This window comes from Pleurodeles waltl, chromosome 8, assembly GCF_031143425.1.
Source record: "Pleurodeles waltl isolate 20211129_DDA chromosome 8, aPleWal1.hap1.20221129, whole genome shotgun sequence".
Lineage (NCBI taxonomy): Eukaryota > Metazoa > Chordata > Amphibia > Caudata > Salamandridae > Pleurodeles > Pleurodeles waltl.
Genome location: NC_090447.1, coordinates 633,460,496 through 633,487,016, shown reverse-complemented (window position 1 = coordinate 633,487,016; position 26,521 = coordinate 633,460,496). Strand labels below are relative to the sequence as shown.

Here is a 26,521-nt window from a genome sequence, read left to right as displayed (position 1 = left end):
TATCAAGCTCAGCTAGTCCGACCATTACTTGATTTTGTTGTTCCGCTGGGACATTGGTAAACTAGCTAAAGAATCCAGAAGTAAAAGCAGTTTTACAAGCTTAAACTTGTTAACTCTTGGCGACATGATGCAGCACAAATCTCTATTCTTACCAAGTCTGCTAACTCCTAGCAAAGAGTTCTCTGCAGAAATTCTCGATTTTAATAAAGGCTGTACAAAATTAGAACGTAAATGGCGGATGCACTATTTCATGGACGATAAAGTGGCCTACATTTCAGCACTCAAATTATATCACAAAACCACTAAAATTGCCCAATCTGCCTGCTATGCATGTAGGATTGATGATAATACAAAAATAACCTGTAAGAAATATAAAAAAATCGCAAAATTCTTCCCCCATCTATAAGTTTGCAAATCAGAGACTGCCGAGTTGCCGGAGCTCTGTCATAAACTCTCTACATTCTTTGGGGAGAATATGTTGAAGATCCAAGCAGGCTTTTTGCGTCTGACAGTTATTCAAGCAACCATACCGCAGGTAGTACCAGATCTGTCAATTTTTAAGTCTTGATGCTCCCTCAATAAGTTTGCCCCCATATATATGGAGCAAACTGATCAAGCTCTGCTACTGTGCAAGTCATTCTTAGAAGGAAGAGAACAGTGTGGCTTACTCCTTATTATCCTACCAGTAAATACTTAACGTCTGGGGTGCTGCAGGGCACCTCTTTCAGCCCTATTTTCTTTAACACCTATTTAGACCCCTTAGCTTCACTGATAGAACATATGGTTTCGAAACAGTTGCCTCTGCTGATGGTACTCAATTATTACTCACCTTCGATCCCACCTCTACAGCCGCCCTAACAGTTTTAAAAACATGTTTAATTGAAGGACTGCATTGGATGTGCGAAATCCACCTACAACGTAACCCAGAGAAGCTGAGCTCCTTCTCTTTGGACATTTAAGAAATCACTAGTTTAATAATTGCAGGCCTGACTTTCTTTTCCTTTCTTCAAAACATACGACCACAAGAATCTGGCGTTAAGCCTAATGATAAGCTCTCTTTTCAACCTCAAATCCTAGCTACAGTTGGCACCTGCTTCACTCTTCTCCGCTCCCTAAAAACGTTTCTCGACTTTCTCCCTCGTACAAACATGTAAGACTGTGGTGCCTGTGCTTGTGACTTCGAAATTGGAACATGCCAACATCTATGTCTGCCTTCCAGAGAAACTCATCAGCAAACTTCAAGCTGAACGCTCAGCTGTACAACTCATTCTTGACATTCCTAAGCAGGACTCGATTTTCTGGCATTTGAGAGACCGGCATTGGTCAAGAAAAGAAAATAATTTTCATAAAGGCCCTCACTACTATCCACCGAGCTTTTAACAAATGTGCTCCAACATAATTTACAGACAATGAAGTGCTTTACAATCAATCCAGAAACCTACGGTCTGAGTCAGACTTGCTAGCCAAGGTGCCGAGATTCCGGCGCGTCAGATAGATGGGGGGGACAGTCCTTTATGGTGTTGGCAAGAATGGAATGGCACCATCTTCCTCTGGTATAGCTGTATGTTACAAACTGACTTTTAATCGGGGAATGCTTTAACATTCACTCACTAGTGGCCAACTATTAAATACCTTTACTTATAGATAAGCACCGGGGCTTTCTATCGTTTAGATTTGTATAGTAATGCAGATGAAAGACATAACGTTCCATCTGTGAGCTATAGCAGTGGAAAAAGCCTGCCACCAATTGCTTTCGAAAGAAATCAGGAAATGACCAAGATAAATTTCATGTTTTACCTGAGCGAATACATTTTGGATTAACTGTAATCTCTGAATCCCATGAACTGGTAGCTATATATACAAAATTGAATTAATAAATCTACTCTCATAAAAAGCTATTAAGGGTCTGGATCTTATATGGAAATGAGAATAATTAAATACAATAACATAATTTGATGAGCCAGCCAAAGATGTATCAATAAATCATGGCAATACCATGCAATGCATTTCACACCCTTATCTGCAGATCTCTTACACTTGAATGAGAGGGTCGTAAGTGGGGCAGATAGCATGGACACTTAACAGCATAAGCCACTTACATAGTGAGTGTAGAAAATACAAATATTTTTCAAAAGTACAATAAGAGAATTAAAAGAAAAATATTCCTCCGTAATTTCCTTGTCCTATACTTTGTTATCACCTAATCTGGAGTTTTCATACTAGAAGGGTTCAGAAAATGGGCAATATTTCTTGCTAATTTATAACATATACGGTATGCGAATGAGTGGCTGGTTCCGGGATGTTTGTAACTGGCTTACAGATGTTAATTGGGAACAGGCACTGGTTACTATGCCAGAAACAGTAAATGTTTTGTGAATCTATTCCTATTTAGGCCTTTACAGTGTTACATCGACTATTAACATACTTTCAATCTATCTAAAGAAAACTGTAAACAACTTACCATGGGACTGTTCAAATTACTCCTATATGCAAAGCATACATCAGTGAGACTGCTGTTACTGCAACATTCAATAGAGCCATCTAGTCTTCTGTACACTAAACACAAATAGAACCAAGTCATCTCAGAGACGTAATACTTGACAGATTTGAAATAAAACAAAATACATTTTTCAATCAGCAGCAGATACATTCAAATAAGTAAAAGTAAAGCTGCTGTTTGTTAAGAAAGTAATAAAGCTATTAACGCTCTTCAATTGTAAAGACCACACCCATTTTGCATGCCTGTTTTCTTCCCACTCAATCCGTACACTACTTGGTTTATAAGAAGTACAAGTGTTTATGTTTCAAGAAGCTCTTTGCAGTATTAACCCGAGTGAATCACCTGTCTGCTCCGATATTTACTGTTTCTGAAGAATTTCAAGACTTTTTTTCAGCAAATATGATCTAAAGTGATTTAAAAGTAAGCGGTAGTCAGGCCTTTACCTCAAATAACACTCAAACTAACGTGACCAAAGCCAACAGGACTCATCTTTGGAACCTACTGGCTTTGTCAATGTTTTTTTTTTTTAGTTAAACTGTACAGTATCCCGATGCTGTTCAGCATGACTAAATAAAAAAAATAAAAAAATTCCATGAAGTAATCTTGTAGGTGTGCGCACCACAGGTGTGCCTAAAAAACGATAAGGCATCATTTTTTGCTTTGCCGACACAAATAGCATCTCTAAGAAAAATGAAATTGGCATATTCCATTTACTGGTAAGTCCCTACTAAAGTGCACTAGGTATGCCCAGGGCCTATAAAATAAATTCTACTAGTGGGCCTGCAGCATTGATTGTGCCACCCACTACAGTAGCCTTCAAACATGTCTCAGGCCTACTAATGAAGAGCCTGTGTGTGCAATTGTAAACTGTAATTTCGACCTGGGAAGGCTATATCTTGCCAAGCCCCAACCTTCCATTTTATTACACATTGGTCACCTCTAAAGTAGGCCCTGGTTAGCTCCAAGGGCAATGGTGCAGTGTACTTAAAAAGTTGAACGTGCACTTTTTAGTTTAATATGTCAAAGTAGTGGAAAACTCAAATTTGTTTACCACTGCTGCAAGGCCTATCTGTCTCATATGTTAACATCGGGATTGCCTTTAAATATATTTTAAGTGTAATTCAAAATTGGGACAATATTAGAATATGGAGTTTGGTGTCTCTGGGCTCACAATTTTAAATCACAACTCATGGTGAAAGATTGTGAATTGTATGTCTGAAAATGCCACATTTAGAATGTTGAAATTTTCTTACTTCATCCATTCTGTGTCTTAGCTTGTCTCTGAATACACATCTGGGCTGGGTTGGGTTGGACGACAGCTACACTTTGTGAATTCCCTTTAAACAGCCACAAACATAGGACACTCAGCTGCATCTGCATTCATCTGCATTCTGACGGATCCTCTTTTGAAGTCTCCCCTACATCAAAGGCCTTATGGGTATAAGTGCTGGACCCTTAACCCCACCAAACTAGTTCACTTTGGGGTCCTGTGGAGATTCTGTACCTCACAGGAGCTGCACTGCCAGGGGGGACTGCCACCTTGCACTGTGCTCTACTGTGTTGGACTATTGTCTGATAACTCTGATGTGAGGGAGGACTGGACCTGCCCTCTACATCCTTCAGTTTCCCGAGGAACTCCAAGGGCTTGTTAAGGTTGCCTCCTGTTGTGGAAGACTCAGGGCCATAAAAGATATCTGCGCTCTCAGACCTGACACCACCAGCAAACCAACATCTGCTGCTGGGTATTTGTAAAACGCTATTGGGCCACTAGATGTGCTTCCACAGCCTAGCACCTGCTGTGTTGGCTTCCGATTACCTTTTGATTAAGAGCTGCGCTTGAGATTGCAGTTTGGAAAACCCAGCAGTGCAGAGGGAAGCCAATGAGCACCGGGCCACCTTTTCACCCCACACTGAGCTACTTGCCGTGAGTTCTCCTTCATTATTCCCACTGCCGAGCGACGCAGGTGCCTCCTCTGTGGCCCGGCAAATGCACTGCGCTGAAAGTGCACTCAACAGTCCCCCCTGGGCCAGATAACTGCACTACTCGCCTGATAACTCAGGTCCCGTGTTTGTGGCAGACGATACCCGGAGAAGCTGCTCACAAACTAAGGGACTATGTAAATCAAAGACTGTGTGGTCTACTCTTGTCCTCCTCACGACATTAATGGCTGTTGGGGGAGTTACCTTGTTATATTCTATACTCCGCAATTTGATGCCTCTTAGAATTCCAAGGCTGAGCCAACTGTAATGTGGAGATTCTTAATTAATGTAAAGGCTCTAAAACGAGTCCCTTAAAACCGCTGTTTGAGAAATATTAAAAAGTAAATAACTTGATACATTAATTGGATGTTTGTCATTTTGGTCTGGTTTTACTCAGATAATCTATTTTCTACATCGGCGTGGAGTCCTTTTGGTGGCATTAACACTATTACTTTATTTAGTGTGCTGCACAACTACTTTACACATTGCCACATTAAGTGAAGCCTGGCTGCTTGTGCTAAGCTACCAGAGGGTGAGCACAGGTTAATTTAGGGTCTGTATCTTACTTACCCCTAGGATTGTGGTGCCTACTTGGACAGGATGCATACCTCTGCCATCTAGAGACCCAATTTCTAACAGAAATATTATCTTTCCTAATGCCATTCTATGATGAAATCCTTCCAACTCGAGTTGTCCATGATCCAAGTAAAGGCAGCCTGCTACCTGTTACTGTCAATAAAAGGCTTCTCTTCAGACAAGGCTAAGTATAACGTAACCTTATTGTAAGGTTGCATGAAGGAAATGTGGCAAATATCATAATATAGAGTATCTGGTGGCTACTCTGTCTAACCAAAGATTATTCACCTCAGAAAAGATACTAAAGCAGTGCCTTGTAATATCTTTCAGGCCCCAGGCTAGATATAGAGATTTTTCAAAGCATTTCATCTGCTATCCCTGTGTGCTGATGTCACTTTCTTGTATTTTACTTTTCCATGTCATCAGACATGGAGCAGGACCATTACGGGTTGCTGAATACTAACCTGGGCCCTTTTTAGGTGCTAACAAGAGGCCACTCCACAGAGCAGGGAGGTGGGAGGGCAATGAAAAATATGTGGTTACATCTAGTATCCACAAGAAACAGTGTTACTAAAAGTAAGTAACGTTTTCTTCCGTTGGACACGTCTAGCTGCGGATTCCTCATCTTAAAATAGATTCCAAAGCAGTACCTCCCCAAGATGCACGGTCTGAGGAATAGGCTCATAACGAAAAGTCTTCTAGAACAATCAGGTAAAGTATCTTCCAGCCGGAGCTGGCTCCCAAGGTAGGAGTGCTTTGTGGGCATATATCCCCAATGCCCATACCCCAGTCTGGCACATATGAATGACAGGAACTTAAATAACCAATACAGTGGTAGCAGCCTTAGCTGTGTTGGAATGGCCTCTCAGACTTTGCAGGGGTGGCTAGGAGGCTACTGCATGACAGAACTTAATGCAGAGGAAAATCTTTCTCCTTAAACCATTCTTTTATATGGACCTCCAATGTTATAGTCTCCTCAGAATATAGATTCTGATAGAAATTGCAAAAAAGCCTTCTGAATGTCACGATTTTCTTGGCAGCATTTATGTTTTTTTTTATCCACTATCACCCTGATAGTGTTCCTTACTTTGTCTTTTCTAGTCTTCCAAGCCAGTAATTTACCACAACCCTCTCCATATTCATAATGGGCTAACTTACTGGCTTCCCACTTCTGAATAATCCCTTCCAAAACTTTTGAGAGGGAACCCTTATGCTCCTTAATATGATTTTGCAAGGCAGTCTAAATAATAGGATCTTTAGCTTTATCCAAGGCATTATAGGCTTCAGGTAAGTTATGCTCTAACAGCTTTGGGGGGATGTTCTTCTCTTTCGTTCTAAATGCTGGCACGTCTAATCAACCTCCCACGAATGAAGGCGTTATATGTATCCCATATAACATGGATGAAGGCTGAGTCTATGTTATGCTCAAAGAACTCTACAGTGCCATGTTTTGGTTGCAGAACCAATTCCTCCTCCCCGAAAAGGAATCTATCAAGAGTCCTCCTAGGAAGGGAGATTGAGTCATGCATATATAATTCCAATTGTACAGCAGCATGGTCTGATAGATGTGCTGGATAATGAAATATCAACTTAACCTTGTTCCTCAACGCAGAATCAATGAAAGAATAGTCTATTCTTGATGAGTGACTGTACTTCTCGTTTGGACAAGTATATTCCCTTCTCTGACCCCTTCTCCTACAACAGATATCGATAAGACTCATGTCCTTCATCATCCTATAAAGACACTCACGCATCTTCGGGCCATTAGCTGTTGGTCTAGAGGTTGACTTATCTAACAGAGGATCTAGTACGATATTAGAGTCACTGGCAATAACTATATGGTTCCCATTTCCCATCGAATGGGAATATAGCTCTCACAGAGGAGTGGTGTCATCTAAATTTGGAACATAATATACCACAAATGTGTATTTTATACCAGATATTCTCACGTTACCGCTCAGCCACCTGCCCTTTGGATCTACTGTAACTTCTTACAGTGAAGCCTGCACTAATGTCTTAACTAAAATGGGCACACCCTTCACATTGCAATTTTGGTCTGAACCCATGAACTGGCTAATCCAACTCAGAGGCTTTAATACTACCTTCATCTCCCCCCAAACGTAAGTAGCTTTCTTCCAATAAGATAATATCACAATCCAATTGATTTAAATATTTCAATACCCTTTTCCTTCTACCAACTACCCTAAGTCCATTAACATTCCAGGTTAAAATCCTCAGGCTACGTTCTTTTCCTATTCTCCTAGTAATGCTTTACTACCTTAAGTACTACCCACAAAGCATCATTATCGTTTTCATAAACGAGGACCAACATTTTTTTTTTTTTTTTCTACCACATGCTCCCCACCCTGTGCCTGAGCATCACCACATCCACCCACAATTTTGGCACACACCACTGTAAAACCCAGGTTCCTTCCCTATCCTCCCTTTATCCGAGCCGGGTACATGACTATACCCCTTTGGTGCTCACCTCTCTGATGTAGCTATTTCTGTGATTTAATCTTCTTTATCAAACTCTCTACCTCTGGAGGATCTCTCAAATTAACATTTTGTTGTTCTACATTACTCTAAGAGTAGCTGGGAACTTCAGGTGTGGAGTTGCCCCTAATGACCTCAGCTCCTGTATATAGCTCCCTAGCTCCCACTGATGGGATAGGGTGGCTTAGAAATGTCAGATCTTATTCAGAACTGCCATTCCCTCTCTTTAAAGGTTTTTACTTTCAGGGCCTCTGAGTTCTCTCCTTCACTGCATAACTGTGAAAATTAACCACACTCTTCCTAGGTTTTTCTCTGCTTGGGTTGCTGTTGTATTCTCTGAATCTCAGATTCAAGGACCAATGAGGCAGCCGAGGAGATGTGTGGACTTATTGCCCTCTGCTCCCTCTGGGATATTCAAAAATCTTAGATTGTCCCGTCTAAAGTTGTTCTTTAATGCTTGTCCTGAAGTTCATCTCGAACCTCCTTGTCTCCCAGTTTCAAAATGTGTATCACCTTACGGTTATCTTCAACCTCCTTCCTCAGTGCCCCTACAGAAGCCTCCATTACGCTCAGCCTCTCAGAGAGCTCAATAAACTTGTTGTCCAAACTGTCACAAGTTCGTTAAATCTTTGCCTGATTACACTCAGAAATCTCAAATTAGCACTTAACCTCTAAAAGAATGGTTTAAGGAGGAAGATTTCCCAACACTTGATCAAGACTCACAGCATTTCCTTAATCAGCAGTTCAGTGAGGTAGAGATTCGCAGGGCATTAGGCTGATTGAAAAAAAGGGAAGGCTTTAGGACCCAATGTATTTCTAATGGGCTATATAAGATTCATAAGGAAGAATTAACCAGTTTTTTTTGTAATTTAGTGACTTCTGTTTTTGTGAGGGACCTTACAGCTCCTGCCTCATGGAATGATGCCACCATTGCAATCATTCTAAAGCCAATAAGGATCCAAGAACTGTGAATCATATAGGCCGATCTCCCTGCTCAATAGTGATTATAAGATTTTTACAAGTATATTAGCAAACAGACTACAGAGGGTTATGGGTGGGTTGGTGTATGATACTCAAAAAGGTTTTATGACAAATAGACACCTTCATGACTTGCCCCACGATCTCGTGACTGCAACTGACATCCTAACTCAATCGAAGCTCCCGTTAACCATCATGATGGTTGATGCTGCTTAAGCATGTGATAGGGTGAGTTGGCCTTTTCTGTATGCTACTCTGGCACGTAATGGCCTAGGCGATAACCTCCTTCAAGCAGTTAAGACCATCTACAGGGCTCCAGTTGCAAGGGGACTGGTGAATGGGAACCTTTCTCAACAGTTTAATATTGGAAGAGGCACACGCCAAGGGTATCAGCTTTCCCCGCTCCTGTTCAATTTATACATCGGGCCACTGGTCAGGCGAATCAGGGATGATCAGAGGACCCTCCCCTCCCAATATCATCAGTGGTTTAAAAAAGAGGCGCTCTATGCTGACAACCTCCAGATATACACTTGAGAATTTCAAAGTCTTTTTCGATAATCCTGGAGATTTTGAGGGATATGGGGAAAGTTTCAGACTACTTAGTAAACCCAGATAGGACAGAGATAATGACGTGGAATGTTTCCACGGATAGCCCTTTAGAGAAGGCAAAAATGCGGTATTTGGGTATACATGTGGTTAAGGACTTGGAAAATATTGCTCAGGTTAACTTTAATAGGCTTATGGGGGAAACTAGGAAACTTCTCCTGTCCTGGCCACATCTTCCATTATCTCTTCTGGGAAGAACCAACCTGATTAAAATGTCAATCTTCCCCAAGTTCACCTTCATTTTTAATTCACTACCTCTGCCATTCAGGGTAGAGTGGTTTAAAAAGCTGCAGGGGGTGATAACTAGTTTTATCCGGTCTAATAAAAGTGTGAGGATTGCAAGGAGGAAGCTTTGCAAAATGAAAATGTGTGGAGGCATTGCACTACCAGACTTTCAGTTCTATTATTCTATTATTGGGTTTTCCAACTAAAATAACTTGCGGGCATTATTAGCCAAGGATTATCTTTTTTTCCCTCTGCGCCACCAAGCGTTAACTATAGACTTAAAACAAAAACATAGTAATTTTTTATTTAAAAAATGATTTGGTCATCCCAAATATTTAAAAGAAAATGGTTTTAGGGTCCTAGAAGCGGCCTGTTAGATATGGTAACATAGAAGGAGGACTCTTGGTATTCCATACTATTGAGACTCAGCTCCCATATGGAACTCTCCAGGGACTCCACTGTGTTTTCAAGATTTGTTGTCTGCTCCATTACTAAAGGCAGATATATCCAGCTGTGAGCAACTGCTGGTAGGAGCTACTCTGATCTAGTGGGACACACTGACTAGGCTTACAAGTAGTTCCCTCTCAAGATTTAAATATCTTCAAATAGCCAGCTGGTTTTCGGGTGAACCTAGAGTGGGTGTCAGGACAGAGTAGGACAAAGACCTTTTGGTGGTGAATCAGATAAAGAAGAAGATATGAAAATGGTACTGGGCCCTGGTTCAGTCCGAGGAGGGGCCTTCTGAGCAAGCCAAAAAAGTCTGAAGAACGGACCTGCCTTTGCTTGATGACTCCCTTTTGTGGCAAGTATCATGGTCTATGCTTTGGTCAACAGTGAAATATGCACCACTTAGGAGAAACTATCTTTTTACAACACACAGGGCTCATTAGTCACCAAAAAAAGCTGTGAAAATGGGAGGCCAGAGGTCGAGGAAGAGATGCTGCCCAAGTTGCGATGTGGAGTGTGCTGATGACATTCACTTGTTTTGGCGGTGTCCGGGTATCCAGCCCCTATGGCAAGATGTAGGTGAGTTATTGAGGAGGGAATTAGAAGTGGAAGTTTTTGGTACATTAAAAAGGGTGGCTCTGGGACCAGTATTAAGCAGGTGGCAGGCTTAACTACGTTTTCTTTTGATATAATTTGCACGTAGAGTAATATGTCTAAAATGGGTATCTAACTTCCCTCCCTCTGTTAAGGACTGGGTGAACTCAGGAATGACTATTGCTAGATTAGACCGTGTTAATAGGTCAGAAAAACAGTTGAAGATTTGGGAGCCATTGTGGGCGTGTGTTTTTTTTTTTCTTTCTTATCTTTGTTCTTTGGGTAAATTGCAAGTCCAATGATTATAGCCAAGGCTTAGCAACAGAATAGGACATGTGCGAGGCACGGGTGTCTCTGTGTAATGCGTCCCCTCAATCGCTGAAGGAGGTATTGATGGTAGAGGTTTGGGCCTTTGAAAGTCAGGAGACGACAATGGGTGTTGTGTCTATTACCTCTTCCTACTTTTTCATGAATCAGGCCAAAAAAAGAACATAATGCAGAGGACTATCCACTTTAACAAGGTCTTCTACTGAGCAGCCTTCCATTTCTTTGTTCCAGAGAATCCTATAAAATGCTGATTGTTCACTCAATGATCCACAGTATGAGCTATGGAAAAGTTTAAAACCTTTTTGGGGTCTCACCACAATAGATGATTTGAGCAAAGCTGATTTGCCAGCAAACATAGAAAGCCAACCTTTTAAAGTCCTGCTGAAGGGCTTGCTGGGCCAAAGACAAAACAAATAAAGGACAACCAACAGCTTTGCCTATCGGAGGTCTGGGTTCCAGGTTATAAATTTGTCCCAGCACCCAGCATAAATGGATTTCGTGGAGGAGAACATTCACCTTCTCAGAAAGCAAATCAAACAGAATTAATTGCTGTTGCTCAATGTAGATGTATGGACGTATAAAGTGAATACATTTCGCTGAAGGACCCTGCCCTGTTGCTGAGACAAAAGGTCCTCCTCATGTGGCAGCCTGATTGGAGGACAGGTGCATGCTCACGAGGTCAGGGTTCCATGCTCTCCGGGGGGCCATCATTTTGACCTGGGCACAGTCATTTTTGATCTTCTTCAAAAGTTGGAGCAGGAGAGGAAATCGCAGGAAAACATACAGGAGTCCCTTGTTCCATTCCACCCAGAATGAGTATCCTAACAAGTGTTCTTGTGGAAACTGTAACGTGCACACTTATTGACACGCTCTCTGGACTGGTGAAGACGCCTTGCATCATCTCACGATATAAGTGCCACTCGTGATCCACCAAACATCTACTCAGTTCATTCACTGATGTTCAGGGACCTCGTCCGGTGAATGACAACCAGAAATATGCCCTGGAGCTCCAACCACCTCAGGAGGTGAAAAGTCTTCCGGGACAGGACCCAAGACTTCACTCAGACTTGCTTGTTGCAATGACACAAGGCAGTGGACTTCTCTGTGAGAACCTGCACCAGCCTTCTCTTGATGGATGGCAGGAACTCTTCAGGGTTAGTCTAATGGCCTGCAGTTCCAGCAAACTGATGTGGAGCCGGCCCTCCAGTGGAGACCAGAGTGCTCCGATCTCCACCTTCCCACCCCAAGAGTGATACAATAGTTAGTTACCATTGTCTGCTCCGGCTGGGAAAGGGAACGTGGTCTGCTACAGGACAGTAGCTCAACCACCACTGCAGATCTTGAGTTTCCTCCTCCAAGAAGTGAATGTTGTTGGAAAGACAGCCATAATGCTGAGCCCAGACGGACTTCAAGTGCCTCTGTAGTGCTCGCTTGAACCACTATGCCTGGTTCACAAGCCGTATGCCTGAGGCTCACAGATGAAGAAGCTTCAATGTCACCCTAACGTGAATACAGGAGCAAGCCTCAAACATCTGGATAATAGCCTGGCCTCGATGCTGTGGAGGGAAAATCCTCAACTCCATTGTATACAGGATTGCATTAATGAATGAAAGCCTTTGAGAGAGAATCAGGTGAGACTTTGGCCAGTTTATAATGAAACCCAAAAATTTCAAAAGGTTTGCTGCTGTCCGGAGGTGGTCCACGACTAACTGCGGAGAGCCCACCTTCCACAGCCAGTCATCGAGGTACGGTAATACAGCAACTCCGGACCTCCAAAGATGGTCAGCGACTACTACCATCAGTTTCGTGAACACCTGAGCTGTGCTGCTGACTTTGAAAGGTAGCACAGTATACCGAAAATGCTCCTGGCACACCTTGAACCATAGGTAATGTCTATGGGCCTGCAGGATAGGCATATGAAAATATGTATCCAGCAAGTTCAAGGCTAACAACTAGTGGCCTAGGTCCACAGCAGATAGGAGCTAGGCCAATGTGAGCATTTTAAATCTGTCCTACCATATTAGAATACTGAGGGGACAGAGGTCTAAGACAGCCCATGTCCTTTTACACAGTGAGGAAATAGTGAGACTAAAACCCCTGCCTTTCTCACAGTTCCGTACACTCTCTATCCACTATTAGAGAGCAACAGGCATACCACCTGTAGTAGGAAGGACAGATGTTCTTCTGAAATCCATTCTGGTGTGGGAGGGATATTGGTTGTGGAGGAAAGAAAAGGTGGGGCATAACCTTTCTGAATAATCACAAGATAGCTGTTGGATGTAATGGACAACCAACAAGGAAAGAAGTACCACTTTCTGCCACGACAGGTGGGCATGTGGCTCTCTGGGCAAATTAAAGTGGTTTGTTGACCATTGTAGCAGGGCAGTGGAGTTTGAAGACTGACACAAATATAATACACTAGTGAATATAGGAGCAATTAACTTATAACTAGGTCTGATTTTCCAGAAGAAAGGCATTTTTTGTTTTCTTACTTTGGAGCCGTTTCAGTTAACTATTTAAAAAAAAACAACAAAAAAAACATTCATCCACCTTGGGTCTTTCATGGAAAGTTTTCCGTCGGGCACAGGTGTGAGAAAAAAAAAATAAAAAAAAAGGGGGTGGCCAATCATAAAATTGTGAAACCCCATTTTAATTTGCTCAGAAATTAAAATGGGATGAATGCTCAGTGATGCAGAAAAGCAGCTGAATGGAATTACACTGAACTTGGGACAAAGTTTTATCAAGGATTGTGCTTTTGTTGTTTCTGTTAGGTTGCTACAGATTGGTCAAGGGAGCTTTTCTCTAGTTGGCCATTTGGCCACTGCAGATCTGAGGTACTAAAAGCATCTGACTGGCTGGCAGCAGCACTGGGAGAAAATGCTGTAACCACCACTACAGGACTCTGTCTCCAAGTCCAGGAAAAAAGTACGCATAAGGGGGACAAGTTGACCACACCCTGACACCTTGGCCATGTGGCGGGTTCCTAAAGTGACATGCTCTATTGTGTTTGAATAAAAAAAATAAAAAAAATGTTGCAGGATCCACTGTACCATTGCATGGTACCATGGATTCCAGTGAGGCCATCATGTGTGTGTCTACGGTACTACCACAGGTCCTTGGAGCAAGTGCCCCTACCATGCTGCTGCGGTTACGTGCAAGGTAGCTTGGATGGTACTACGGTGCCATGGTAGTGATGCCTGCTCAGGGTTCGCAGATTCAAATAAGGGACTGCAATTCTCAAAATAATTCAATCCCATTTCTGTGATCAGTGGGATAAAGAGCCTGTGGAGCACAGAGCTACAGGTCAGGTTCTGTGTCTCACCTCTGATGTGCACAGCAGTGTGCTTGAGTGTCTGCAGAGGTCAGGGCACAGGGACTTTAAAAACATTGGGGCCAGTTGCCTATCAAGGCAGAAGACTGGCTGGGGCCCATCCATGTCACCACAGTCAGCAGTGTTGGGGACTGCAGGGAGAGCCTGAATGCCCCTGTTGTCCCAACCGGCTCCCCACCTCCTGCAGCTTCCTGTGTGTAAGAGCAATCGTTTCCTCTGTTTCCCTGCCTGCGTCTCTGCAGACCAGGAAACAGACAAAAACTCAGCTCCCAGCAAGCTTCCTGAGAGCAGAGTTGTGTTTACACTGACTTGGTGGGAGCTGTCAATGGTCCCACCAAGTCAGAGCAAACAGTTATGTTCCAGAGGTGGGCCCCCTGGGACATAGCATGAGCCGGCCCTGGGCAGTGGTGGTGGTCCCCGAGGCCAATATTTGCACCATGAGCGGGGTGGGGGGGGCTCCAACTTTTGAGTTAGCCCTGGGAAAGTGAGTGGTGGTCCCCGGGGCCGGGTGTCCATGACCACCCTGTCATTGGTTTTTTTTCTGCGCAAGGGAGGTAGTGGTCCCCAGGGCTGCAGGGGGTCTACACCCCCACCCTCTTCATTGAATCAAAATGCCCTGGGGAGGTGGCTGTTGCTGGGGCTGCAGGGGGACAATGTGGGCCCCCAGCATAAATTGTGTATTTAGCTCCGGAGAGGTGGTGCACCCTTGGGCTGTGGGGGAGGCCCTATGGGCCTCACCCCATTACTAGCAAAGCTTTAGACCTGGGGAGGTGGCGGTGCCCGGAGCTATGGGGGGGGCAGTACTGGCCCCCGGTATACATTTTATCTTTAGTCCTATGGAGGTGGCGGTCGCCTGGGCTGTGGGGGAGGCAGTATGGGCCTACCCTCATTACAAATAAAGATTTTGCCCCAGGAAAGTGGTGGTCCCAGGGCTACGGGGGGCCATGTGCCCCTATTCCACATATTTTTGCATAATCGCCCTGGGGAGGTGGTGATACCGCGGGCTGTATTAAGGCCTAGGAGAGGGGTCCTGTGCACCCCCTTTTTTTTAAATCCCCCAAAGCCACCGGAACATGACCCACCCGGGGCAAAATAAAAGTAAGGGGCAAAAGTCTGCCCCCTTTTTTTTATTTTTAAATCTCAGAAAAATCTGATTAAATAAATGCTTTTTAGCTCTGGCGGGGTCCGAGCGTGACCCTTACCTACCCAACACCCCCCTTTTTTTGTGGGACTCGGCGGAAGCCAATTCCCAAAATGGCTGCCAAAACTTGCTTGTTGAAGTGTTGGCAGTCAATCAGATATCAGCACTGGGAGAGATAGTTCCACAGAGGATCTGCGTCCCTATAGAGCTATATTTTTTGCAAACTTTAATATCTCAAAAACTACTGAAAGGATTTAAACCAAATCACAAACAGCACACTTTCTGGACTGGGCTTTTTGCCAAATTTGGTCTAGTTCCGTCCAGCAGTTCAGGCTGCAGTCGTGCTCAAAACCCCTATGGGAAAACGCATGAGGAAAACAAGTTTTGGGACCCCCTCACCCCTTTTGGGACCCCCTCACCTCAGGCCCTTTTTCTTAGCCTCCCCATTGACAGATCACACTGAACCTTTCAAGATGGCAGCTGAACCCACTGAAGCATACGTTTTGAACATTTCATGAAGATTCGTTAAGCTGTGCCAAAGTTATTGGCAAAACTAAAAACTCCCTTCCTATGGAAACTAGATCCTAACCATAACTACCTACTTGTAACCACCAGAAGGTACTCAATCCTCAGATATTTGAACACACCCATTGAAGCATCAAACAAATGCCATGTATTGGTAGTGAGTGTCTAACTGCAGTCCAACTACACAATCACGCAGAGGGTTTCCAAATTACGGCCAAACCAACAGAAAGCCGCACTCACTCAGACACAGGAGTACCTTGAGGATCTGAACACACTTAAAACAGAAATTGCACAATTAGGTAGTGGGTGAGCAACTCAAGTGCAAGTAAACACTTACACAGTGGGTGTCCAACTCTGGCCGAGCTCACAGACAGAGGCACTTCCTCTGGCACACACTGAAGTCGACCCTCAGGGGCAAGCACATATCCAATGAGGGAATGGCACAGATAATGGCAACATAATGGGTGTCTAACTCAGATTCAAGTACATGCAAGCAGTAGGAGTCAAACTCCAGTTATAGGTCACAGACATTGGCACTCACTCAGACCCATAGTCAGGAGAACTCTCAGGGATATCCACATATACAAAGAAAGAATGGCACACTTAAGTAGAGGTTTTTAATTAGGTCCAGGCACACAGTATGGAAGTATGTGTCTTCCTCAAGTGCAAGCTGAAAGACGAGCATGTGCTAAGACATACACCACAGGGCCACAGCAAGACACAGGGATATGAACACATCCATGATGGTATTCTCAGGATTACCTTCGGAGAGGTGGTGGTCCCTTGGCCTGCAGGGAGGCCATACAGGCCTCACCCCATTACAAGCAAAGCTTTAGCGTCAGTGAGGTGGCAGTCCCCTGGGTTGTGAGGGGCCCTACTGGCCCCCAGTATAAATGTTATCTTTAGCCCCATGGAGGTGGCGTTTGCTGGGGCTATGGTGGAGTCCGTACAGGCCTCCCCTCCATTACAAATAAAGATTTTGCCCTGGGGACATGGTGGTCCCAGGGTATCGGGGGCCATGTGCCCCCACATATTTTTGCATAATCGCCCTAGGCGGGTGGTGACACCAGGGGCTATAGTAACAAATCAAAGTAGAGAATAATATATGTAGGTAGTGTCTAATTTAGGTCCAACAGCACAGACAGAGAGGCTCCAATCACAGTGGGCCTCTTTTTGCCATTAGAATGTCAAATCCTGCTGGATTGCCAAATCCTGCTTGATAGGTTTGCTAGATTTTACATATAGTACTTGAGGCACATTTGAAAGGATGAGAACAGGATGCCAAAACAGATCTTGAGTACCCACTGTCTGGTTGCTGGAAAGCCCTGCTGTGTTCTACCAGACTTCTGCATCTGGGTTTATTCGGGGTGCAGTAACTCCCCCAAACTAGATTTTAGTGTTAAATGTGTGGAGACAACAGGATTACCTAAGTACACTATCCACACAACCCCTCTGCCCTTAGAACCCACATTTAGTGTCCCCAAAGACTTCTGTCAGCTTGCAAATGCCCAATGTGGGTAAGATTGCCCCCAGGGACATTTACCCCATTGGTTAGGGTGTATACAGAACTCATTCATGCCCATTCGTTCCTGCCAGGCATAAATGTGACAGCTCTCAGCACCCACTTCAGAACATTCCTTAATCTGTGGAAGATCAAAAGAGGACTGAACTTGCAGTCTCAGACCTGAGAAGAGCCCTAAAGGACGAGACATGCTCTGTACTCGTAACCAGTATAATGAAATTAACTCCAAGAGTCATAAGGCTGGCCTCCTGTTCAAGCTACAAAGACACAAACTACAAAATGCCTTTTCCTGCAACTACAGAGCTTACCAGTGGAAACTGGAGTCTCTATGAGCTTTATGTTCAAAACTATTTTGCAGTTGCCAAGGCTCTAAGCCTCAAAACTGGATCCTTTGTGACCACAAAATAGCTTCTGAGTATGCTCAAAACCCATATTGTGATTCAGTAACTTGTTATTGAATCGCAAAAATAGTTTGCAAATACATAGCAAATCGCAAATTGAAAGGTGCATGTTTAGGGTGTCCCTTCCAATTTGGCATTTCTAATGGTATATACCAATCGTTAGCGATAGCAATCGTGGTCACAAATCAATGATAAGTTACCCACACCTCAAAGGACATGGTAATCCAATCGCAAACGTGAAGGGATTCCTTAGGGACCTCTTCCCCTCTGTCAATGTTGTTTAAAAAAAAAAAAACAGGAGTAACCAGTGGTCTCTGGGAGATTTCTTTTTTTTAACGCATCTTTTTTTTTTCTTTACGGAAATTAGGCTGTGTTTGAAAACACACATATAGTGGCTTGCTTATCCCAGCAGGCATCCATTCCATCGCTGTGATGGCAGTTATTCGTAATGAATCACAATTTACAACCTACATAATGCATAATAATGATGTAGGTCAAACTGCGACCCTCTACAAATCAGAAATGTGTGAACCACCCTGTTTGAATATAAGTTGGTTTGCAAAATACATTTGGGTTAAGTCAGTGCACAAATTGCGACCACTTTTACTGAATGCTCTGAACAAACTAAGGTGCTAAGTTTCTCCTTTGAGGTTCTACGGGGGGGTTTGGAAGTGTACTCCTGTGGTGGATTGGGACTTAAAGGACTAAAGTCAGAAGGGAAAATGTTTGACCAGGATAAACCTAGTTGGTTTATCCGACCAGCACGCCATCCTGGTCAGCCTCAAAACTGCACCTAGGATCCGGCTCTACTGTGACCACTGGCTATCATTGGTACTTTATGCTTCTTGGCTCTTCCTACTTAAAACTAAAATTCACATCTTCGGTACCCCTTATTTGATTTTTGTCATTTTGCTGTCATTTGGTTATCACATTTTGCTATGTTTTCCTAGTTCATTTCAGGACTTTTTATAGTTTTGGTGCTGCATTAATGCCTTACACATTGTCTCTAAGTTAAGCATGTCTGTTCTGCGGCATAGCTGCATGGGATCCAAGCTCTTGTTTATTTTGTGACTTTGAAAATTCACGCTGACAAGGGTTAGATTGTTCATTGAGGTGGGTAATCACCGATCCCAAATATCTATCCAATTTCTAATAACTGCCAACTACTTTTTTTTGTCTGCAGTGGGACATTCGATTACGGTAACGAGCTATTTGCTGAGATTGCGTTGCTTTGTTCTTGCCCTACCTATGTGTGAAACATCAAATACAGCCTGTGTTATTTCACTCAAATTTGGTCTACTAAAAGAATGCCAATTGCAAGCCTCAGGTTATGTGATAATGCAATAGAAACAGAGGCGCATCCAGTTTGGTAGCATGCTGGAGTGCCTTAGAGGTGTATTAGCCAGCTAGAGCTTGTGGTAATCAGATTAAGATGCAGCATCTATAAAATGCATTCTGACTGCGTTCTAAGATTTACGTATTTCCTCTGTATATTTCATTAGTAATTTCTCTTTGCACACACAATCTTTACGGGCACACTGACTAACACACAAATGCAATACCAATATAATACCTCTGCTTGGGAAGCTGAGCTGGTGAAGTGTAGCTGCATTCACACAATAGCCAATTTGTGCCCTCTGCGAGATCTCTACTACACATGAATGCCAGTCTTCCACACTATGAACTGGACAGTCTTGCACATTAGTGATAATATCGCCAACAAAGAGACCTCTAGGGCCACTGGCAGGTGAATCCTGGACGGCAAGAGGGAAAAAATATGGATTACAAACCTATATTTTGGAATGCAAATCAATTTTATTTACGTTTGCTGTTTTGTATGTATGAAGAGCTATGTATGGGTTCTAAGACAGACAGAAAAACAAAAACGAGTAATAAAAAGTTACTAACCTGTGAAAATTGCTTTCTACGGTTGGGAGCTTTCATAGATTCACATGATTACACAATTCTAAGTAGCAGTAAATGGTGATCCTGGAACACATTTATCTAAGTAGACTCCAGTATTCTCTAATTGTCGTTATGGCATAAACTTTCAAAAGCCTTAATGACCGCAAAGTCTACAAACCCCAGTTTCTTCTTTCCAGGCTTCTGATATTGCATTCTGACATTTTGTTTAAGAAAATAAAATTAAACAAGGGAACTTGGGTGAAAGAAGGTGAAGATTGTTACTATTTGTAGAAGAAAAATATTTAAATGCTTACTGCTCATAGACATTCAGCTAGATTCAAGGTTACCGTTACTCAGTGGAGCCAAAGATTCAGGGGTACAACATGAAAGTCATAGGCAGAACTAAGAGTACATACGATACTCCCATGAGACCCTTACAAACACCACCATGACAGACAACACACACACATACACACACACACACACACACACACACACACACACACACACACACACATACCCTTTCTTAAGTGGGACAGATCGAGAAAACAAAAGCGGCAGAGGACAGTTCTGACTCCTTTCCTGCTGAACTGCTCAAAATACCATTTCTAATCCAAATAAAATTTCTGATCCAAGTACAATTTCTGTTTCTATATTTAATCTATTTAGAGTTATCGCATATCCTTATATGGAACCTAAAAAAGTGTGGGAGCCTATAAATGGGTGCCATGCGTGGATCTTCAAAGCAGCTTCTTTGTCCGTTTTTGACAAAGAGAGGCACTGCTGTTTTTGTCTATCACCTTGAAGACCTCCTCGGTTGGATACAGGTTTGTCCAAGGTGAGAGGACTGGCATCCCAGTTTCCCATAGGGGAATAACCCCTTGGGCAGGCGTTCAATCTAAAGGCAGAACCTGAAGAGAGTTCAAGTCTCTAATATCCACAAGGAGCCATAAACATTACAACAAGACCAAGACAGGCTGAAAGGAAGAATGGAAGTCACCAGAAACAGAGTAAGCAACCAACTAGCAGTGCATGATGAGTAGTGATGCACTGAATGCATGGATCCAACTATTTATATACTCAGTGGTGGAACATAACCTGGAAACGGAGGGAGACAAGAAACAGGAAGAGCTTAGCCACCAAACGGAACCTGGTTAAAAAAGAAAGTGCCCAGTTGTGGTCATGCTGGTAACTGCCTTAGTACTGACCTCACAGCACCATGGAACCTAAACCGCCCTGTTGAGAAGTGTGTGATTTTAATTGATGTGCCTAATCAGCAAATAAATACCCTGGGCTTACATTCACAGTGCAGGCATCTTCATGGACACCAACATGACAATGGCAACAACTGAAGATTGTGTGAGACAGGCGTTAACTACCAGCTTCCCTGATTTTCCGTTCGAACACACTCTACGAGACTGAAGCTGCCAGGCTCTTCAATGAAGAATGACCACTGCCGATGGTTTGGGTTTCGAGTTTTTATTTAGAAGTGCATAGTTAATTAAAACCATTACACTAATATTAACATTCATATTAAATACACATAATATACAATCAAATGCAAACATATTTGCACAACCTACAATACAATGGCTAAAAAACGGACCAGTGTGCCTGAATTAAAGGGATCAAATACCTGTGCATATTTGCCCTTAACACATGTTGACAAAACATTTTGCACAAGCTACATTACATGCCAATGAAAGTGCCAACGTGCTTAAATACTAGTTACTCAATACCTATTATAAAAATGCTTTTAAAATATAATACTCGAGTACTTAGCCACAACTTATTTTACTACATTACAAAATATGCACCTAAAGGTTTTCTTACTCTTTTCTTGTATCAGTGGCCCGGACTGAGTTCAAAGCACTTAACATCCTGCCATACCATTTTACACCAATAATCAAAAAGTTAACGGAATCATTAAGTTTTTTTTATACCAACTGCAAAGATTTTGTGATCTTAAAGTTTAAAATGGTGTCTGTTTTAAAATTAGCGATCACTGCTTGTATACATGTACAAATTCCTCTCTGATTAAAAGCTACCTTAAGCAGGGACTTTCTCTCATTTAGAAGACATCTACAAAGACAGAACATATGGGTAATACTTTCTTTCCTGAAAGACCACACAGCCTACACAAAATCTTGTTCGAGTACCGTAGCCTGGATACCTCATTGACCTGATCTGGTATGAGACCAAAACAATGTCAAATAAATAAATAATTTTCCTTTCTTGTCCACCAACTCTCCAGGTAGGGCTGAGATGTAAGGATTTTATACTCATTTACGATCCATGAGAGGGCCCTACCTGAAAACACCCCCTGATCAGTTATTAAAGACATTTTCTTCGTTTTACAGCTAATAACTTTTTCAAAAGCATCATAAGGAATGCTGTTTCCTCAGAGGGGTCGAAGACCCAAATCGGCCAATGCCTGATACAGATACTGCCTGGATGGTGCGGATGTATTTGTCCTAACTTCTTCCCAAAGTCCTTGACAAAGCCAGTTTCCAGTGCTTAACTGCAAATTCTTCCATACTTTAATATAGCTCCCTTTTCTTGCAATAATTTGATTCAGATACCCAAACTCAAGCTTTATCTGTGCTTGGGAGGTATTACATGGAGATGGAAGAGGGACCTGAACATGTTTGCAATTATCCCATTCAAAATGTTGGCATGTCTTCCTCATAGTGCTTCATTTCCATAACTTATTCTCTGCACTAATTTGGCTGCAATCACTTGTTACAAAGGTCGGTAGCTAGGACATCTAGTGATCTCTGCAATGTACGGAAAGCAAGCATCAGTGCATTTCCTTTCCTCTGTAGGTCTTGTTTTTTTGTCGCAAAAAGAGCCCCTTCCATCAAATAGGTCTCCCAGATATCTATAGGATTTACTCATCCCTAGCTCTTGCCCTTGCAGGTACAATTTATATGTTCTGTCTACTTTTTTACTTATTTCCATAACTTCTGATTTTTTCTAGTTTATTAGAATTCCATTAATCTCTGTATATTCAAACACCTGTCAAAAAGCCATTCCAGACCTAGTTTTGTTTGACTTAAAAGTATCATGTCCTCTGCCTACAGGAGGTTTGAGATGAACATATCTCCCAATTTTGGAGGATGTGCGTTCACTTCATTCTAGGGTGGAGACAGATCTGATAAAAAGAGGTTAAACAAATATGCGCAAGCACATAACCTTGTTTTAAGCCTTGATAAGTGTCCATTTTCCTGGATAAGAAAATACCATCTCCAGTTTTCGCCCTCATCCAAGTACCTGTAGATAGCATCTGTGTTACTCTTAAAAAGAGAGCAGGCGTGCCCTAAGAATCTAACCTTTTCCACAGATTGTTACGATGGTCTTAGTCCAAAGCTGACTTAAAATCCACAAAAGACAGATAGAGAGGTTTATTTTTCAGGTTGTGCTCATCAATAATAATTGACAAAGGTAAAATATTAGCTGCCATCCCAGCCCCTGTAATAAAACCTGATTGATCTGCAGGAAAAATTTGGTTTTCTGTTGCCCAGGTCAGAAGATCAGTTAAAAGAATTTTCTGCAAAGTACTTTGCTTCAGTATTGTTAAGTGTGATTAAGCTATAGTTTTCCAGACATGAAAGGTTCCCCCACCTTAACAATGGGGGTAATTATCAAACCCTTCTAAGAATTTGGAATAGTTTAACGTTCAAGGAAACTATTCAAAACTACAACAATTTTTCTCCCAAAATCCCGGGTTGGTTTTATACAGGGCATTTGGTATTCCATTTGGGCCCTGCGACACCGCTTTCCTGCCTTTTGTAATTAGACTCCTAATTTGATATTCAGAAAAGGGGGCTTCTTGGACTTTAGGGTGTCCACACAGGGCTGTATTTTCCCCCACCTGGGTGACTGATTCTCCCAATGCATCTTCCACTTGGATAAGTTCCTCCTTTATTCCTTTTGACTAATTAAAATGCTTGAATAAAAAAAGAAATCAATCCACACTGGTTCTGCTATATTAGAACATATTATAGACAGTGGGGCCCTATTCAAGCTATTCACTGTTTTCCAAAAACCCTGTGAATTACTTTTTTTAACTCAGGTATAAAGCTTTAGCACAAAAGCCATGCCTTTTCATCCCAAATTGATCTCCGATATATAATTTTAGGAATTTTTAAGTTATCTTGTATTTTGCTGTTCCCTGGTTGCTTCTATGCTTATCTCTGGAGTCTATTTCAATTCCTACTTATTAAACAAGTGGAAGCAGAGATTTGACTTCTATTCATATCCCTTAATCGTTCTTTACGTTGACAAATATTTTGATGGTTTGATTTGGAGTAAGAGGCCAGGAGCTTGTCTATAAAGGAAGACCACATACTTATCAGATCATCAAATTCATTACTAAAACATTGCACTGCCAGAGCTGATGCATAAACCCCAATTGATTCAATTGACTCATCATGCTTGTAAAATTTACTATAATTAGTTGCAGTTTTTTCCCCTGGGAGTAAATCAGCATTCCTATGGGTAGGGCATTGAGCACTGATCTCAATTCTTTGCTGTCCCTGATCTCTTTCATCTTTCTTTATAATCTGGTAGGTTTGATACTAAACTAAGCAATGGCAAGGTTACTGTAGTGGAATCTAATGCTGAATGTACCCCCGCAAAGCAAGACAAGACACAATCTTCCTGGTTTCGTCCATTCAATATTCTAAGTCCCAAAGCCTCCAGGTTTTTGTACAAAGGAGACAGCATTTTCATCCATGATTCCAGGGCCATTTGCCCTGTTGTGGGGTTTTTTCAGCTTTTAACACATGCACATAATTTAGCTCTGGGCCTGAGGCCTGTGCCCTTTTACCTAGTTACATTTCACTTTTATTCCTTTTACTATTTTAGCAAAGCTTGAGTCTAGTGAAGATGTTATTTATTCCTTTTATCAGTTGTCCGACCATGGAGAATCTGTTATTCATTTCTTTGCACAACATTTTTATCCTGTGCTCAACGCAAGGCTGTACACAATGTTTACCAGGTACTGCTGCTCCTAAAAGAACATTGCCTAACCTACACAGAAAAATATGTGTTGTCATGTCAGGGCAGTTCTTAGAACAACGGCTATGTTATTATAAAACAAAACACTTCCCACACCATCTTAGAGGGGACATTCCAGCCAGTTAACCATCTTATGCTGCATTTGTCGCAGTTTCTGCTGAAACCTTTTGGTTCCACTTCGTATAAGTGAGAAGAGTCTCAGCAAACTAACAGACCTCTTCTTTCCTCTGCACATGTATGGGGGTTGGGCTTCCTTACCAGGACCAGAAGGGCAGATCAGGACTACCAGTGCTACTTGCTCTCATCTAGAACCTTAGTAGTGGAGGTAGAATGTTAGGCACACTATTGTGACCATATGGTGGGACTCTTTTTGTGTTTCACTCCTTTGGTCACTGCTGTAATAACATTGTGTTTCATTATCCTTATAATCGCAGTTCATGCCTTTTAGCAAAGAGCGCAGTTGCTTCAATAAAATCTATCGAACCACAATTCTGCTTATGCCTTATCTTTGCATGTATGAGAGTTGTATAACTTAGAGAAAAGGGTACAATCTGGTCCATCACAGCTTCCTTAAGGAGTCTGAGTGTCATGTAATAAGCTTCAACAAATCACTTCCACCTCTGGTACTAATGAGGTACTGCTAGCTAATCGGAAAGGGTTAGGCCGACAGCTGTCATGCAGCTTGGGATCAGACTCCGTTTCTTATGCTCGGTGGTGCTTCTGCCCAAAATCCAGCAGTCTTGTTACCATAAAAGGAGTCTATGACATGGCGCCACCAACATTGGTTAGGCACTGACTTTACCGATCTCCCAAGTATCTGTCTCATTACGTACAAAAGGCACCCTAATTAACTTATATGGAGATGTCTGTAGTATTAGGAAATATCCTTCTCAGCTAGATCGGTAGTACCTCTTTAATGCTCTAGATTGTTCAAGCCAGAACTCTTAAAAAGGATTTCCCAATTGGTGTTTCTATCTCTGAATAATTCAATTCCATTGAAAAAATGGTGGACCAAAACAGGGTTGTAATTGCAGCAAACATGAGACTCCCTCTCACAACACATTTAAAGAACAGGCAACATAATGGTCTCACAGATGAGGTAGGAGAAGTTACATTTGTCGTTGAGGCACATGCAGCATACAGAACAGAAATCTTTTACTCTTGGGTCACACACACATTTCACCATTACACTTCAGTGAATGCACTCGCACAATATAGATGCTATGTGTATTTAGAAATACCACTAGCTTATCAAGAACACCAAAAATTGGCTTGATGGCGCCCTACCACAGGTTCCACAGAATTTTAGACTAGGTCCCTTAAGTAATGACGGATGTACATGGCCAGCATTGGCTATATATACACCACATCTTAATGTAGGTACAATGAGGTGGCAGGCAGACGCCGCCTATATACTAATTTAGTAGAAGTAAATAAACAATTAATACAATTCGTAATGCGGACTTTAAACACTGCAACAGCAAGGGTTCCTTCAGCGCAACCACATGTGGCTACAGCAGGAATTAATCCTGGTACTGTGCATTCAATTATGGGTAAAGCACCCACCAAGTGTGAAGAGATTCCATTTTGGTTAGCATAAAAAAATCTGCGTTTTGGACCCCAAGATGAACACAGAATTCTCACAATGTGGTTGCCATTTTGGATGGTTCCCTCAGTGGACAACTGTGCCACTTGGGATGCAGTGTTTGCTGCACTCTATAATACTGCACAAGGTGCACCAACACTTGTGAATCATCCGGTGTTAAAACAAAATCAGGATGAATATGGGGCTGCCCCAGTCCTTGATCTGGGGATGTAATTAATAGGCAATTTTTTTGCAGTATCCTCAATAATATTAAACAACCTTAATGGGGAAGCAATAGCATTGGCAGTACGCCAGCGGCTCCGGGATGTTCCTGTACAGGATCAGGAGTGGAAGTTGCCA

General features: G+C 42.4%; 1 protein-coding gene across 1 annotated transcript in view; it reads right to left on the bottom strand.

Annotated features, from left to right (window-relative positions):
• Positions 1–26,521, bottom strand: part of MBTPS2 (membrane bound transcription factor peptidase, site 2) — a 417,557-nt gene that overhangs the window by 124,054 nt on the left and 266,982 nt on the right. The window contains exons 7-8 of the mRNA XM_069204735.1: positions 19,223–19,403; positions 2,462–2,556 (exon numbers count right to left, since the gene is read on the bottom strand). Coding sequence (XP_069060836.1) covers positions 2,462–2,556; positions 19,223–19,403 — 276 coding nt within the window. The remainder of the gene's footprint in view (positions 1–2,461; positions 2,557–19,222; positions 19,404–26,521) is intronic.